Source organism: Atractosteus spatula, chromosome 19 (genome assembly GCF_055471065.1).
Source record: "Atractosteus spatula isolate fAtrSpa1 chromosome 19, fAtrSpa1.hap1, whole genome shotgun sequence".
NCBI classification, from domain to species: Eukaryota; Metazoa; Chordata; class Actinopteri; order Semionotiformes; family Lepisosteidae; genus Atractosteus; species Atractosteus spatula.
The window spans coordinates 1,764,528-1,781,147 of record NC_142724.1 but is presented as its reverse complement, the minus strand read 5'-3'; the positions used below and the strand labels follow the sequence as shown (position 1 = coordinate 1,781,147).

The window sequence follows — 16,620 nt, the reverse complement described above, 5'->3', positions numbered from 1 at the left end:
CAATGATGAGCATTATTATTTTCGTCCAGCGTGATCGTTTTCGAATTCCGAAAACCGAATATTTAATAAAGTAAAATAGCAACTACAAATTGCAGGTTTTTGTTTTTTTTTTAAAGTGACGGAAGGAGCAGTCGAGGAAGTGGTTTCAGGAAGTGTCGGTGACACCGTGCCTTGCAGATTTCAATTCAAGATGGCTGGTAAGGGAATATTGTCTATTCTGAACTTTCTTTTGCAACCGATAAACTGCTTTGTTTTTACGCTTGCCTGTCCCCGATGCTCATAAATTGTGAGCGTGTTTATAAGCGACTCGTCTTGTTATTTCCCTATTCTTCCGAGGTGAAACAGTAAGGTGGAAATGCTGTATTTACGGTCGGTGTTTTCAAGAGCTGGATTTTTTAAATCCGATAGCATTAACTCCGCTGGCTATATTATTGACACGACAGGGCAGGGTATCAGATCTGACAGGGTACATTCCTTGTTCTAACTTGGAATCGGTGTTTTTTAAACATGTTCATTTTTAAATGGGCTCGGTTTCGTTGCGGTTCGCGTCTGGTTGGGTTTCAGACGAAGTGTCTTTTGAATAGGAAGGCTTTCGCTGCCCTTGATTTCGTCGGCTTTGTCGTTTCCCATCTGTCGCTTATACCCGCCCCATCCTAACTCTGAATAAATCTGACCTCCGATTGAACATGAGACCCGTTTTCCTGACAGCGTTTGGTTTTCGCATTCCCACAGCAACTCCCATCATATTGATCAATCGGCACCCAATCCTCGCTCCCGTCCGTATAGGGTGCTTTTTATGCAACGTGCCTTCAAAACCTCGTGTAGGATTGGAGTGGTTTTACAGTTCTGTGTACCGTTGAACATTGCAAGGTGTCCTGTGTCCCGCTCTTGCGTGCGTCAGTAAACCTGCATCTCTGACATTCCTGCCCGGTGATGACTGGGTCCAGGTACGAAGAGCAGCCGGAACTTGCATTCACCTTTTGTGTACTGAATGCATTGTACAAAACCTGAACTTGGCGTCTTGAAATTCTGAATTGTAACATTCCTTTCTCTTTGAAGGAGGGCTATTTTTTTATTCGGGGGAGGGGGGGGGGGGTTGTTCAGCAGTAGCAGCTGTCCATCCTAAATGTAATTGGCATGTGAAAGATGCCCCCCCGTGCGGTCACTGACACTGCCCACACGGAGCAGAAGCTGCTCTTCGGGTAGATCTGCGCAGCTGTTGAAGCGGATTGGCTCACCCCTGTTCATGACAGGGTGCAAAGTTCAGTTCAGTGTATTTGTCATATACACAAGTGCAGTGAAATGCTTATTTGCATGTGTGCACCAATTCAAAGACATTAAAGGAATCGCCAAAAAATGTAACCGCAGAACAGCAGCAACAACAAGTTAGATTACATACAATTTTAAAAAAGTCAGACAAACAGTCTGAGAGAAAAAAAAAACAGCTCAGTGTGAGCCAGTGGTGGGGTAGAGTTCAGTCATCTGACAGCTTGTGGGAAGAAACTGTCTCTGAATGTGGAAGTTTGTGCCTTGATGCTCCTATAACTCTTACCAGGGAGAAAAGTGAGAAACCAGGATGACTGGTGTCCTTAGTGATACTTACAACCTTCCCGAGACAGCGAGTTGTAAAAATGTCCACAATAGAGGGGAGCTGTACTCCAGTGATGGACTGCGCTGACCTGATCACCTCCTGTAACGCCTTCCGGTCAGACAGCGAGCTGCTGCCACACTACACTGTAATTCCACATGTCGGCACACTCTCAATAACGCACTTGTAAAATGTGGTAAGGGCAGTAGGAGATAGACCAGGACAGGTCAAAGTTAGTTCCGTGCTGAAAGGTAAAGAAAAAAAACGCAACGTTTCGGCTGTGGAGCCTTCTTCAGACGACACACTAATCCAACCCTTGGCCTGTTCCTTTGTAGGGTGCTCACGCTGATGCAGCTGCCTTCTGCAATATGTGCACTGTTCTACATCATCGATGTGTTTGTTTGCTGTTTTTTAGGTCTGTCTTTATATTTTGAAGACGGTCACGATGACTTGGATGACTGTAAGTTTTTCTATTTGACTTGTTCGTATTCACTCTTGAATATTTCCATTTCATTGCATTAAAACAAATCCCTGTCTCCTGTCTGTAGTGCTCCTGTGTTCAGTTTGATCATGCTTGATGGAACAGGTTTGCAGGCTTTCTAACGTTGTTCAAACCAAGCAATAATTTTCAGTGTCACCGAAAATAAATGTGTTTGTGTGGACAATAACAGCTGAGCCACAATCGGAAGGAAGTATTTACTGAATTCCAGTAGGTTTTATTCCTGGCAGGACTTTTATGGCAGACATTGTGTACAGTGGTAAACATTTGGGGTAAAAAAACATGTAGAGAGTTTTTAGACTACATAATGGATCTTTTTTCTAAAGTAGCCTAACCCCCAGGAACTCCTTGCCTAATCAATTCAGTGATACTAAAAATCAACCAAAGCCTTTTTAAGCTTTTTTTCTGTCAAGTTATATTAGCAGGAAGAAGAAAATATGACTATAAAAAAGTGTAACCCACAGGGTGGGATTAATGGCGATGAATAGGAACTGTTCCAGGTTCAGACCAGCCCTCACAGCAGCTGATTGTGAATGAGAGCCGAGAGTGGAATGGTGATAGAAACAGACCAGGAGAAGTAAGGCCTTTGGAATTTGTATTATGCACTTAATTAACTGTAGAACAATGTTTGAACAGTGTTTCAGAGCTCCAGTCTTTCAACTCCAGACAGACGGAAGTAGTCGCTCTGCTAATATTGCATATCAAAACAAGGCAACATGCAGGTGCTTTCTGCAGTCTGGGTTAGTGTGTTTTTTAAAAAAACTTTCTCTTAGGGACTGAGGGGGAGGGCTCCCAATGAGAGGCCAGTTGGTGAGGCAGTAGAATTGGGTTTATTTTAGTGTTGAAAAGCATCAGTCCTCCTGGAGTTGTTACCTGCTGCGCGTAAGGGCTTTCTCTCAGAGGCCGTGTTTTCTACAGCCTTGTGCGTGCTTTCCCCCTGGGGCAGCCGAGGCAGAGGTGATGGAGTAATACATAGGAGGCCAGGGGAGTCTCCAGATTAGTCCCGAGCAACGCCAGTGTATAATCCTGCTTCATCTGAGGGTTTCGGGCAGTGCTGGTTTCTAGGAGCTGTTTCTCTCCTCGGTTCTTGCTGGGCAGTGTTTTTCTGTAGCTCCCAGCGAGCGGCTCGCTACAGGAGAACTTCTAGACCCAGGCGGCACACTTTGCACCCTGTTCACAGCCCGAGTGCGGGTGTGGGTCCAGTCAGGCCCGGGCGCTGGCTTTCATGAGGCTGGCGAAACAACAGCCAGGGGAGGGATGAGTGGCTATCACTCTAGGGCTATGGAGCAGGAGAACATTTAAGACACGTTCTATACTAATTTAAAAAAAGGAAATATGCAAAAGGGCATTTTCACTATGGAAAACGGATGAATCTCCTCCCCTCTGAAATGTCTATTATTCTTCTCAGTATTTAACTTAAAAACTAAGGAGTGAAATAAAAATAACTCCTCTGCTGCAGACTAAGAGCCAGGCTGGTCACCTTGCTCATCTCCACACACAGTGTAGGTGCCCCTCCTCCTCCTGGTGGTCACCCCTGGGCAGGGGGACGGGTGTATCTGGCACTCAGAAGGAGTCCTTTCCCTGCGGCACGCAGAAACCCTCCGACAAGGGGCCCTGGAAGGCAGTATAGTGAGTGCTCCCCACCATGCGTTTGCGTGTGGGATCTTGTGTTTGTTGCGTATTAATCAAGCAGCAGTAACGAAAGCTCTGCACACTTCTGTCCTGTTGCTGTGAAACAGGATGCTGGAAGTAACAAGGAAACAAATCTGTCTCTGCTCTGTCCTTTGACAGCTTTGGTATCATTCATCCTTTGACAGCTGCCAGAGATGGCTAAGGCAGGCAGATGTTCTGCTTTACAGTATGAAGGCTTTCAGAGGTTCTGGGTCCTGAGCTGAACAGCGCCCCCTGGGGAAGTGAAAGACGTTCTCGCTGACCTGCATGATCTCGCCCCAGTCCCACGGGGCATTGCTGTGTGACAGAGCTGCCTGAGACAGCCAGTGCAAGGACAGCTCCCAGTGCAGTGGAGCCGCACGGAGGCCAGTGAGTTTATGCTCTGTGCTCCGTGTGTGTGTTGTTCCCAGTTGGGTTTGACGACTACGGCTCGGAGTGCGACGGGATCCGGATAACGGCGTTCCTGGATGCAGGGCAGGACAACCTCACGCCGCTGGGCCGCCTGGAGAAGTACGCCTTCAGCGAGAACGTCTTCAACAGGTGAGGAGGGAGGGCGGGGCCTGTCCCTGGGCGCATTTCCATTTGCCGTGATCTCAGTCAGAACCCTTTACAGGGGGCATGTGATCTCAGATTCTACTGAGAAAAAACACACCGCTATTTATCCAGCCGGTCTGTCCTGCCACAGAGCTACAGCTGTTCAATGGTGTGCAACTGTGTTTGTCTGATTTGCATTTAGAACACTGAACTCCCCCCTAAAACCTTGTCTGATAAGTGAAGCATTTTGGAGGATGCTGGGTTTTAAGTGGAACAGCTGAGAAGTACAAAAAAATTACACTGCGCAGTCACAACCTCAGCAGACTTAGGGCTGCAATGACCCAGTCTTATCGTTTCTTTTTGAAAACAAGAAGTAGTGTTTAAAAACAAGAGGCTCTCTGATTCTTTCAGTGGCATTATTAAGCTGCTGGCGGGTCACTGGTATTTTTTTCTGGATGGGGGGACTGTGGAGGCGAACCGAGGAGAGTGCTGGCTGCTGATTGTGCCACGGGGCTGAGGACTCGGCTCTGGCGGCCTCGGCTGCCATGAAGGGCGCTGTATAATCGATGACATGGTGCTCTGCGCTTTGCAGGCAGATCGTGGCCCGTGGCTTGCTGGACGTGCTGCGGGAGTTCAGCGACAATGAGAACGACTTCATCACCGTCATGGAAACAGTGGCCAGGATGTCTGAGGATGGAGGTAGAGGCTGGGGCTGCTGTTTAAAACAATCAGAAACTTGGGATTTTTCATTTTCTGGGCAGAAAATTACATTAATATGTTTAATGCCTTGCATTCTGATATCCGTAGTTATGAAAACAGAGCTGTCTAGGTGTTTCTGAACTGAAGAGGACAAATACTACCTGAAATTAGGACAGTATTAAAAAAAAACAATTAGAAGATTTGTATTCCAGAGCTGCTGTATCTGTGTATGTGTGATAATAACCATCAATCAGCAATAACAGCAGATCAGGAAAAACCCCTGAAGCCGGTAATTGCAATTGGCTTCTGAGCAAAGTATTAAATTGTTGTTTTTTTTAGCCTCATCATCTGTTAACAGGTCACAGAAATATTTTGAAAAGCTCCTTACCACCGAGCCTCTTTCTGCCGCGCTCTGTGAAACTGGCACGGCAGGTGATGGGCTGGTTGCAGTAGGCAGGACTGCTGTGGCTCGTTGGGCAGGGAGTGAGGTGCCCGTGTCTGTGCTGTGCCCTCAGAACCCACGGTGCGCGCTGAGCTCATGGAGCAGGTGCCCAACATCGCCATGTTCCTGCACGAGAGCCGGCCCAACTTCCCCGCGGCCTTCTCCAGGTACCTGGTGCCCATCGTGGTGCGGTACCTCACCGACCCCAACAACCAGGTAGGCACACCTGGGGCGCACCCGCGACAGACCCCGCCGGGCCCGTCAGCCAGCGTGAGCAGCAGCAGTGAGACCTCCCGTCCTCCGCAGGTGCGCAAGACGAGCCAGGCGGCGCTGCTGGTCCTGCTGGAGCAGGGGCTCCTCGGCAAGAGCGATGTGGAGAGCAGGGTGTGCCCCGTTCTGCTGGACCTCACCGCGCCCGGCAGCGACGACGACTACAAGATCGAGGCCGTGGCGGTGAGGAGATATGTTGGGTCACAGCAAATGTCTTTGCTGTTCCTTATTTCCATTAATTTGTAAAAGTGGACAAGTCATGTGCACCACACCAAAGGGATTTAGAGGCAAGTAGATATTGCATAAATAATATGATGTTTTTTTATTCTTTCCTCTTTTACTGGTTAATGGGTAATTAAAATTATGGGATGGCATGTTGGCTTGGCATTTTTGTGCTGCTGCCTCGCACCTCCCAGGTGCTGGGTGTGAGTCTGCTGCGGCACTGTCTGTGTGGAGTTTGCACGTTATCGCCTCCCAGAGGTGTGCCGGCTAGGTTAACTGCGCGCGTGTTTTGCGTGCCCTGTGCATCCCGTCCAGGGGGCTCAGGGAGAGGCTGCAGCGAGGGGCCCGGAGGGCGGCGGTACCGCTCTGCTGCAGGTCTCCCTCTCCCGGCCGCGCTAACGCTGCGCTGTTGCCGTGCAGATCATGTGCAAGCTCGTCGCCGTGCTCGGCGCGGACACCGTGGAGCGCCTCCTGCTGCCCCGCTTCTGCGAGCTCTGCAGCGACGCGCGGCTCTTCCAGGTCCGCAAGGTAGGACCCCGCTGTGGCGCGATCGAGCGCAGGACCTGTCCCCCGAACGGGCTCGTCTGACAGACACACATGGCTTCCCCTCCCTTCTCGGCTGGTCGATGAATTCGTCTTGTTTAGGCTCGTTTTCTGACAGTTAAGGGAATAGCATGAAACAAAGAATTTGAAGGCGTTTTCTATATATGGGGTCACAGCTAATGTTTTTGGTGTACCTTGTTTCCATTACTGTGTACCATACCAAAGGGATTTAGGAGCAAATAGATATTGCATAAATGTTGTTGTTTTATCTATAGATCGCCTTTCTTTCCCCATGCGCCCCAAGTAAACTAGGGGGTGCGCTTGGTTGGGTGACAGTGCACCTGGTCTGATCGGACTTGAGAGGGCAGGGCTAGGGTCCCCCTTTTAACCGCTGTTCTCCGCTGACTTACAGGTGTGCGCTGCTAATTTTGGGGAGCTCTGCTCCATTGTGGGGCAGGAGGCCACGGAGAAGCTGCTGGTGAGTACAGGGGAAGGGGAGCTGGAGTTTCACGTCGCCAGCGGGCCGAGGCCGTGATTAGTAGAACGCCCTGGCAGTGTCTTTGGCCGTATCCCAATTCTCGCACTGCGCCCTAAGCCCTTCCTTCAAGTCCGCACTTCTGTGACGCGGCGCAAGTGTGGATTGGAGGAGCATCGTTACAAACAGGGCAGTGGGACACCCTCCCGTGACGTCACTCGCTGGTCACTCGGCTCAGGGTGAAAACGTTGTCTGTTGTTGGTGCTTCTTTCCCAGTGGCTAAGTGCATGTTGGCCGATATTTTTAAAAATAATTTTTCATTCTCCACTTTCCATTTGATGAAACTGAATTTCCTCTCACCCATCCCTGCGCAAAGGTGTTCCTGCATGTTGAGCTGGCTCGACTCAAAACGGGTGGAGTAATCTAAGGAAAACTTGGCAGTATTGCTGTTTATTCAAAGCTTTGTACTACTAAATACATTTCACATCATCTGTCTCAGTACAAAAATGACAGTACAAGGAACATGACGTGTTCATTCATGTTCATTCAGTGTAACCTCAATAAGGTAAACTTGGTGATACCTCAGAGCTTTGTGTTATTAAATATTCTGTGTAGATATTGCAGCGCAAGTGTGGGTATGGGAGACGGCCTCTGTGTGTGCAGGCGCTCATGTGCTGTGGCTGGCGTGTTTCCAGATGCCGCGGTTCTTCGACCTGTGCTCGGACAGCCTGTGGGGGATCCGCAAGGCCTGCGCCGAGTGCTTCATGGCGGTGTCCAGCTCCACGTCGCCCGAGGTGCGGCGGACACAGCTGTCCCCGCTCTTCATCAGCCTCATCAGCGACCAGTCCCGCTGGGTGAGACGCCAAGAGCAGCGGGGGGTGGGGGGGCGCAGCACTCTGCATGATGGGCCGCGTCGTAACGGGAGAACTGCGCTGTGTGGCTGTGTGCTCAAACAGTGTCATGACGGGAGCGCTGTGCTGTGTGCTCTCACACTGCTGTGACGGGAGCGCTGTGCTGTGTGCTCTCACACTGTTGTGACGGGAGCGCTGTGCTGTGTGCTCTCACACTGCTGTGACGGGAGCGCTGTGCTGTGTGCTCACACACTGCTGTGACGGGAGCGCTGTGCTGTGTGCTCTCACACTGCTGTGACGGGAGCGCTGTGCTGTGTGCTCTCACACTGCTGTGACGGGAGCGCTGTGCTGTGTGCTCTCACACTGCTGTGACGGGAGCGCTGTGCTGTGTGCTCTCACACTGCTGTGACGGGAGCGCTGTGCTGTGTGCTCACACACTGCTGTGACGGGAGCGCTGTGCTGTGTGCTCTCACACTGCTGTGACGGGAGCGCTGTGCTGTGTGCTCTCACACTGCTGTGACGGGAGCGCTGTGCTGTGTGCTCTCACACTGCTGTGACGGGAGCGCTGTGCTGTGTGCTCTCACACTGCTGTGACGGGAGCGCTGTGCTGTGTGCTCTCACACTGCTGTGACGGGAGCGCTGTGCTGTGTGCTCACACACTGCTGTGACGGGAGCGCTGTGCTGTGTGCTCTCACACTGCTGTGACGGGAGCGCTGTGCTGTGTGCTCTCACACTGCTGTGACGGGAGCGCTGTGCTGTGTGCTCTCACACTGCTGTGACGGGAGCGCTGTGCTGTGTGCTCTCACACTGCTGTGACGGGAGCGCTGTGCTGTGTGCTCTCACACTGCTGTGACGGGAGCGCTGTGCTGTGTGCTCTCACACTGTTGTGACGGGAGCGCTGTGCTGTGTGCTCACACACTGTTAGATACTTTATTGATCCCGTGAGGGAAACTGCAGTGCAACAGCAGCTTAGCACAGTCAACACAGCACAGAGTAACGAAATGATACAACAATACAATACAGTCAGTACAGTCAGTGAGAAGTGCAGTAAAAATAAAAAACTGGATTATACAGAGTTGCTCACAGTACAAAATATACAAAAACAGACCCAAAGGCACAGTACACAAAAAGTTGTATTGCACATTATAAATATATTGCGCTCTATTGTGATGGGAGCGCTGCGCTCTGTGTGCTCACACTGTTGTGACGGGAGCTGAGCAGTGCTGGCGTAACTGAGGTCATGTTTCAGGAGGTGCTGGCTGTCACACTGCTTTCTCCCTCCTCTCTCTCCCGCAGGTGCGACAGGCGGCGTTCCAGTCTCTCGGCCGCTTCATCTCCACCTTCGCCAGCCTGTCCAGTGGGGGGCTGGAGCTCCACCAGCACGGATCGCCGCAGGGCGTCGCCAGGTGCCCCCCACCTGCCACGCCCCCTGGTGGCACACCTGTCGACAGGTACAGAGGCCGGTGGATATAAGGAGCTGGAGCAAAAATCCTAGCTCTTTTCAGGCTCTAGTTAAATACAGAAACGATTAACCTGCACCTGGGACATTAAAAAAAGTCCCAAAAATAGTTTTCTGACTGGTGCAGTAACGCCCTCTACTGGCCACTCTGCTGTTATGACACATAGCTGCTTAGCTTAATAGTGTCCTCTCGGGATTGCTCAGTTACAGTACCTCCTGTGTCATCAGGTGTGAGCGCCCCCTGGAGGGTACAGTTGGCACAGACGGAAGCAGGAGCTGCTGTGAGGCAGGAGGCTGCCAGGCAGCTGGGGACTCGGCCTCCACCCCAGCTCCAGCGCTGCCCCCTGCAGGCAGCACAGACACGCCGGCCGCATCTGCCACCTCTGCAGTGGCCCAGTGCAACAGCTCACCACACAACTGCCCCGCTGCTCTGGGGCCAGACGGGGAGTTTGAGGACACGTTCAATTCCTTTAACTACTGGAGGCCACCCCTCCCAGACATCAGCCAGGACCTGGAGCTGCTGCAGACTGAGGGGACACCCCAGGGGGGTGTTGGTTGGGGACCCCAGGGGCACGCCACCAGCACCCAGATCCAGAAGGTGCTGGACAGCCTGCAGCCACACCTGGACGACCCCAACGTGCAAGGTGAGGGGAGACAGGCAGCGGACAGGAAGAGTGGTAGAAGTCTGTACTATGTTCAGCTGCATGCATGTGCCTGTGCACGAGTGTGCTCGAGGGTCTGTGCACGAGTGTGCTCGAGGGTCTGTGCACAAGTGCCTGTGCACGAGTGTGCTCGAGGGTCTGTGCACGAGTGCCTGTGCACGGGCTGCCTTGAACCACCCTGCTCACCTGTGCTCACCTCTCCACTTTAGCCCAGGTGGAGGTGCTGTCGGCCGCCCTGAAGGCAGCCCAGCTGGAGAGTCAGTCAGAGGAGGAGGCAGCGGAGGGCGGTCAGGCTGGTCAGGACTCCAGCAAAGGGGGCGCGCAGCCAGCACCTGACCCGTCGCCACCCCCAGCTGCCCCTGCCATCGACCCGGACCCGGCCCCCGCCCCGGCCCCGGCACCGGCCCACAGCCCCGCTCAGAGCCAGAGCGAACCTGCCCCGAGCCCACAGGCCTCCCCGGTCAGCTGCGGTGACACGGTGAGCTCACTCTGCAGAGCCGCAGAGCCGTGTCTTGTGTTCGTTGACATGACCCTTGTTTTTTAGAAGGAAGATCCAGCAGAGCTAGGCCGTCCTGCAACATGTATCCATTTCTAGACAGGTGCCTTTTCATAGTGGATAACCAGTCATTTACCGGTTTGCCTGAAACAAGTACGTCCTGTTACATGGGTGAGCCGAAGATAGTTGTACCAAAAAGAACGAAACAATTCACCTGTAATATTTTAATATTTAATAATAATTTAGTATTCAATCAAAGAAAAAAAACACATTTTCCATCCGAGTGTGGATTTCAGCTCTGTAACGGCCCGCCCCACTCTGCTGGGGTAGCTCAGAGCAGTGTCTTCTCCGTCCTGAGGCTCTGTTCTGTCTCTCCTCTCTCTGCCAGGAGAGGGTGCCGCAGCTGATAGAGACCATGGAGGAGATGCAGAGAGACCCCAGTCTCAGCCTGCTCTGTGAGGAGGAGAAATCCAAAGTCCAGGTCAGTCCACACACCTCTGTCTGCACAGTCTGGCAGGCTTCGCCCAACAGTCAACAGGAAGGGTACATCCAGAGCCCTGTAGGTCTATAAAATCAGAAGTGCAGCTCCTTCCTTATTAAACCAGGAACACTGCAGCACTGTGATTTGGCTGTCGTGGAATTTTGCTTAAAGGCAATGGCACTATATTTCACGATCAGCTGAATTGTTGCCTCAGCTCGAAGAGGGTGTGCGTGTGGACGAGTCTCAATGGAGCAGCAGGGTCTCAGGGTCGCCCAGCACGGCACTGCTGTGGGATGGCACAGTGCCCGCTTGATGCCACAGGTCTTTTCTTCCCCCTCCGCCCCAACCCCTGCCAGGACGTGATCCCTCAGCAGCTGCTGGACCAGTACCTGTCCATGACGGACCCGGCCCGGGCGCAGACCGTGGACACCGAGATCGCCAAGCACTGCGCCTTCAGCCTGCCCGGTGTGGCGCTCACGCTGGGCCGGCAGAACTGGCACTGCCTCAGGGACACCTACGAGACCCTGGCCACAGACGTGCAGGTCAGTACACCTTTGTCTAGGCCAGGCGGGTCTCTGTCTGCTCAGGGTTCCAGCTGGCCTCAGAGGCGCTTGACCTGATGTGCTCAATTGTACCCCTTTCTCCCCTCTTGGCTTCTCTCTGTCTCCCCCCCCCCCAGTGGAAAGTACGGAGGACCCTGGCGTTCTCCATCCACGAGCTGGCAGTGATCCTGGGGGACCAGCTGACCGCAGCCGACCTGGTTCCGATCTTCAATGGCTTCCTGAAGGACCTGGACGAGGTGCGCATCGGCGTGCTCAAACACCTGTACGACTTCCTCAAGGTGAGAGCCTGGCCGGTCTCTGCTGACAGGGCTACGCTGATTACCTCGGAATGAACGGCCCGTGCCAAATTGTGCTTTTCCAAATATATTCAAACTGGCCCGCATTTTCTACATTTCTTTTAAATGACCCTTAATGTGCGTTGACTGTCTTGGTCTGGCTGCTTTGTATTGAGAGGTCTGTGCTTTCTGCTGTGTGTTCCAGCTGCTTCACGCAGACAAGCGCAGGGAGTACTTGTACCAGCTTCAGGAGTTCATGGTGACGGACAACAGCCGCAACTGGCGCTTCAGATACGAGCTGGCCGAGTGAGTGTTCTCATGTCCAGTCACACTGGATCTGCCCCACTGTCCAGTTAGATAAGAGCACACTGGGGGAGCTCACTCCCCGTCTCAAATCGGATCCAAACTCCTCCCGTTTTTGTAGAATCAGACGCGAGATCCCCGAGTGAGCCTTAACCCAGTCAGTAAGGCGTGTGGCGCCCCCAGTGAGTCTCCCCACGTCTGAGCAGATAGGAGCATGCCAAGTGTTCAGCCACTGCCCCAATGAGAACTGCTGCATGCCTCCATCAGAGTATCATGCTCCTGTCCAACACAAACGTTCAAATGACTCCATTGTTAGTTCAGACAACTGAAAACAGAGCAAGTTGTGCTCTTTAAAATGACTGATCTTCAGGTCATCTAGAACTGTGATTGACAGCCGTGCTGGAAAGCTCATCAGTACCCAGGAGGTGACTTTCACAGCTGATGTCCTAGGGGACAATGGGAGAGGGAAGAGGGAGGAATTGTGGGAGCTCAGATTTCTATAGCATCATCATTTTAACACACAGTGTCAGTACAGCGTGTTCTGATGACTGTCTCCTGCCAGGCAGCTGATCCTGATCGTGGAGCTGTACAGCGCTGGTGATGTGTACGACTACCTCCGGCAGATAGCCCTGACCCTCTGCTCGGACAAGGTGGCCGAAGTGCGATGGATCTCCTACAAACTGGTAAGGCAGAGGACAAGGCTGTGGAGACTTTAACTCCTTTGGGGACTCTGCTTCAGGTGGCACGTTGCTGTGTTGAAATCGATAATGATGGCAAGCCAGATTTATAACACCAAGTACGGTCACCTGCGTGTGGATTTCGATTGTTTTTTTTCATGCTCACAGTTATAATAAAACCAGAAGTGCCGAGTCTGCCTTTTAACTGAGTTTGGCACCCTAAACACGCCTGACTACTGGCCCTGAGGGCCTCAGGTTCTCCGGTTGAACAGTTCTTGTTAAATCCGGCTTTCTGAAGAACAAGGAGAGGCTTCAGCCTGTCCAGATAAGAGAGGGCGGAGCTCGGTGGGCGGACCGGGGTCTGGGGAGGAGGGGGAGCGCAGAGTCCGAGCGGGCGGCGTGTTGAACGCGGTGCTGTGTGCCGGTCAGGTGGCGGAGATCCTGCGGAAGCTGTACGCCAGTGGGGCCCACGACCTGGGCCAGAACTTCATCGACGAGCTCGTCGTCCGGTTCTGCCGCAGCCCCAAGTGGGTGGGGCGCCAGGCCTTCGCTTTCATCTGCCAGGTGAGCGGCCGGCCCCTCTCTCCGCGCAGTCGCCCCCGCCCCCCGCGCTGCGGGACGCAGGCCCCTCACCGACCCGCTCTGCCTCGTTCTGTGCCCCGCAGGTGGCCGCCGAGGACGACTACCTCCCAATGGACCAGTTTGCCCAGCACCTGCTCCCCAGCCTGCTGGGCCTGTCGTCGGACCCCGTGGCCAACGTGCGGGTGCTGGTGGCCAAGGCACTGCGGCAGACGGTCCTGCAGAAAGGTCAGAGGGCACTTCAAACACGCTGGTCATTGTCAGGGCGGCAGGCTTGATGAGAACACAGGTGCAGGGCTTCGTCTTGACGCTGTGCTTGGCTCTCTCCCTGTCTCCCGGGCAGAGTTCTTCAAGGACCCCCGCAGCCCCTACGCAGACGCCCTGGAGGAGACGGTGATGTCCCTGCAGGCAGACCGCGACAGGGACGTGCGTTTCTTCGCCAGCCTGGAGCCCAGCAGCAGCCCCCCGGACACGACGGCTTTAATCTAGGCGCGCCCCCGAGGCCGGTCACCAGCAGAATGGAGCAGCACACACCAGTGCCCCACCCTGGCGCCTGGCACCTGGCGCCTGGCTCCTGCCAGCCCCCCTCACTCCTCGGCCTCTTCCTCTTCCTGCGTCTCCTCGCCCTGTGGGCCGGCCCACGAGACTGCCCCCTTCCTCTCTAGCGTGGGGGGCAGCCTGCTCGAAGACAGAGCACGGGGAAGGGGGCAGAGGGGCAGATCCACCTGTGGCCAGCCCGTGAGCCCACGCGAGAGGAAGCACGGCCTCCTGACTGCAGGGGATGAACAGTGTGCGCACCTCTCTTTCTCTCTCGGCTGCAGCGTCCAGCCACAGGTCGGACAGAGACACGTGCAGCTCTGTTGGAGGTCCAGCAACAGGCTCTCTCAACGTACTGTGTTTTTTTTTATCTGGATTTTTTTAAACGTCACTTTGTAGTGTATTTGTAGGAAAATGAGAAAACGGGTATAAACGACACTCAGGGGGACTGATTTTCTCACCAGTCGCTCGTCTGCCAAGGACTGTGTCCGAGTCCCACACTCCAGCCCCCCGCAGCGGAGGAGCTTGTGTCTCTCCGCACGACCACTGCCCCCACGCGCCCTCCTTCTGCACTTCGCCTTGACCGTGAACCGAGATCTGATCGCTCTCTCTCCGCTCGCTCTCGGGGCTTGAAAAAGACACCCTTGTTGTTTGTTGTCAAAGACGCGTGCTGTAGCTTTAACACGCCCTCGCGTCGTGCGAGAGCTCTGCCTCCGTCCCTCTGCTGGGGAGAAAGGCCCTGTGTCCACCTGTTGACCTGGGTCGGTTCCACGGAGAGGGTGGGGCTGGCGATGGCGATGGGTTCCTGTGTGGAGAATGTTGGTCCTACCCCAGTGGAGGCAGAACATTCGCCTGCCCTTTACACGTGTGTCACAGGACGGAGGAGAAGCTCACAGCGGGACAAGCCTGTAGGTGTTTCAACCAGTGACTCCCATCTTGGGCTGAGGCACACCCCGTTCTGCTGTGGGGAGGAGGGGGGGGGTTTTCGGAGCGCACTGTAAGAGGTGACCAACGGCAGGAGCGGTCGGCGCCCTCATCTCGCCCCAAGCCCTTGGGCTGCGAGAGGGGGCTCATGGGAAGGCGGGAGACGGCCAAGAGCCGCTCAGGTGTGTGCAGGCCAGCATGCAGGTGGCAGGTCAGGACCTTCACTCGGAACGGGAAGTACTGTTTGCGGAAGCCGAGTGGCACAGGGACAAGCCTGGCTTCCTCCTGCTTTTCCTCTGGGCCAGCTGGGCAGCGAGAGGGAACAGCAAGAGCCTAGAGATCTGGAATGTCGCAGGTGTCCCTGGATCTTGCTTTGAATCCGAGGAATGGCACTTAGCAGCTGCAGTGGAGGGGCAGAGCCTGGCACCAGCAGGCGGCGTGTGGACACGGAGTCACCAAAAACGTTTCTTTTTTTAGCTTGTAGTTGTGGATTTGTTCTTATGTGCAGCAGGTCATCCTGTCAGCAGGCATTAGACTCAAAACAAGCGTGCTGATGTCACTGTCGAACCCGGGTTCGCAAAATGACCCTGCTGTCCGTGACTACGCTCTCTGTAAAGAGAGATCTCATCTCTCTGTCCTCACTGTTCGTCCTCTCTTTTTTAATGTGATAGAAATGTTTATAAATATTTTATGAAATCAGATTTTCTCTGTATTAATGTACCTTGTTTATGGATTTCAAAGATTTTGTATATTTGCAGTTTCCAGGGTTTTGCAGTTGTTTTTTTAGTATTCAGTGATAATTAAATTGTTGGTTCTCTCTGTGAAAGAAAAATATTAAATCCTTTCAGACTGTTCAGGACCTTGGGAAATACTGTTGCAAAGTATTCCTGTATTTGAAATGCAGGTAGTTGCAAATCAGCAGTAAGACACGTTTGAAATAAATTTTGTTGTTGATAAGGAAATATTTTGTTGACTTTTACCCCCCTGAATTTAACTTAATGTAGCTTTCAGCTGTTCCCTGAGCTGAGCAATACGGACAGCAAGAACGTTTAGCAAGTGTAGCGTAAGCAACAGCGCAGTTTTAGAAGGTGTGTTAGGAAGCTGTTGTTATTATATTATGAAACAGGTCTCGGACTTTGTTTGAAAATAACCTCTGGGAACCAGTGTAGCGACTTGATTACATCAGGCTAACGCCGATTTCTGTTTCAGCCACGATACACAGAAGCAGATGTTTTGCACCTTCATCTAAAGGTTATTTGATTCTTGTGCCGTTGAGTAGCAGGTAGTCATCATAGCAGAATGGTAGTTCAGTTCTGCTTACTGACCCAATTTAGATTGGGGTGGGGTGGGGTGTCAGTGCTAGAAATAAAATCACAGGAAAAATTGTGACATTAAAATTGTCATTAGGAGAAGCAACTGTACAGTACAGTACAGTAAAGGACCACCCTTGAAGTGTCTATTGAAGTAATGCAGCAGTTTTTGCGCGCGGTGCTGGACAAAAAACAACAACAACAAAATAATTTCAGCCTCGGACACGACGACCTGATACACCCCGCCTGTACCGCAGGGGTAAGAGCTGCCTTGTTAATTAGCACCGCGGCGGGGGTAAACGGGGCAGAGCGCCCGGTCGAGATTCGCCGTGGGGGCTACGTCACGCTCAGTCGAATGGGCTCTGCGAAGCCCCGAGCGCCGCTCATTAAAACCGCACTACACGAAAGCCCCGTTACCTTGGCGTTCCCAAACACAACAGGCGCAGCAGGCCACACGGGCCGGCTGGTTCTGCAGCGGTCTCGCCTTCCCCGAGCGTTGCAGGTGCAGCAGGAGCTAGCGCCGTGCAAATAGCGAGGTGGCGTTTGTGAATGTGCTCTGT

At 53.1% G+C, this 16,620-nt stretch overlaps 1 protein-coding gene across 1 annotated transcript; it reads left to right on the top strand.

The window, feature by feature from the left end:
* Positions 1-178: 178 nt before the first annotated feature.
* ppp4r1l (protein phosphatase 4, regulatory subunit 1-like) lies at positions 179-15,712 on the top strand. The gene is made up of 20 exons (XM_088937517.1): positions 179-197; positions 2,004-2,048; positions 4,169-4,298; positions 4,885-4,991; positions 5,507-5,649; positions 5,740-5,886; positions 6,346-6,453; positions 6,881-6,946; positions 7,639-7,797; positions 9,091-9,245; positions 9,482-9,897; positions 10,125-10,393; positions 10,800-10,892; positions 11,249-11,434; positions 11,572-11,733; positions 11,936-12,036; positions 12,596-12,716; positions 13,140-13,274; positions 13,376-13,517; positions 13,633-15,712. Exons 1-20 carry the CDS (start codon positions 191-193, stop codon positions 13,776-13,778), a joined length of 2,838 nt encoding a protein of 945 aa, XP_088793643.1. The 5' UTR covers positions 179-190; the 3' UTR covers positions 13,779-15,712.
* The last annotated feature ends 908 nt before the right edge of the window (positions 15,713-16,620 follow it).

Bases quoted from the DNA above. Each gene is read 5' to 3' on its own strand.
- ppp4r1l (XM_088937517.1), top strand. The intron at 7,798-9,090 runs GTGAGACGCCAA...TCTCTCCCGCAG, and splicing joins TCAGCGACCAGTCCCGCTGG to GTGCGACAGGCGGCGTTCCA. The intron at 10,893-11,248 runs GTCAGTCCACAC...AACCCCTGCCAG, and splicing joins AGGAGAAATCCAAAGTCCAG to GACGTGATCCCTCAGCAGCT.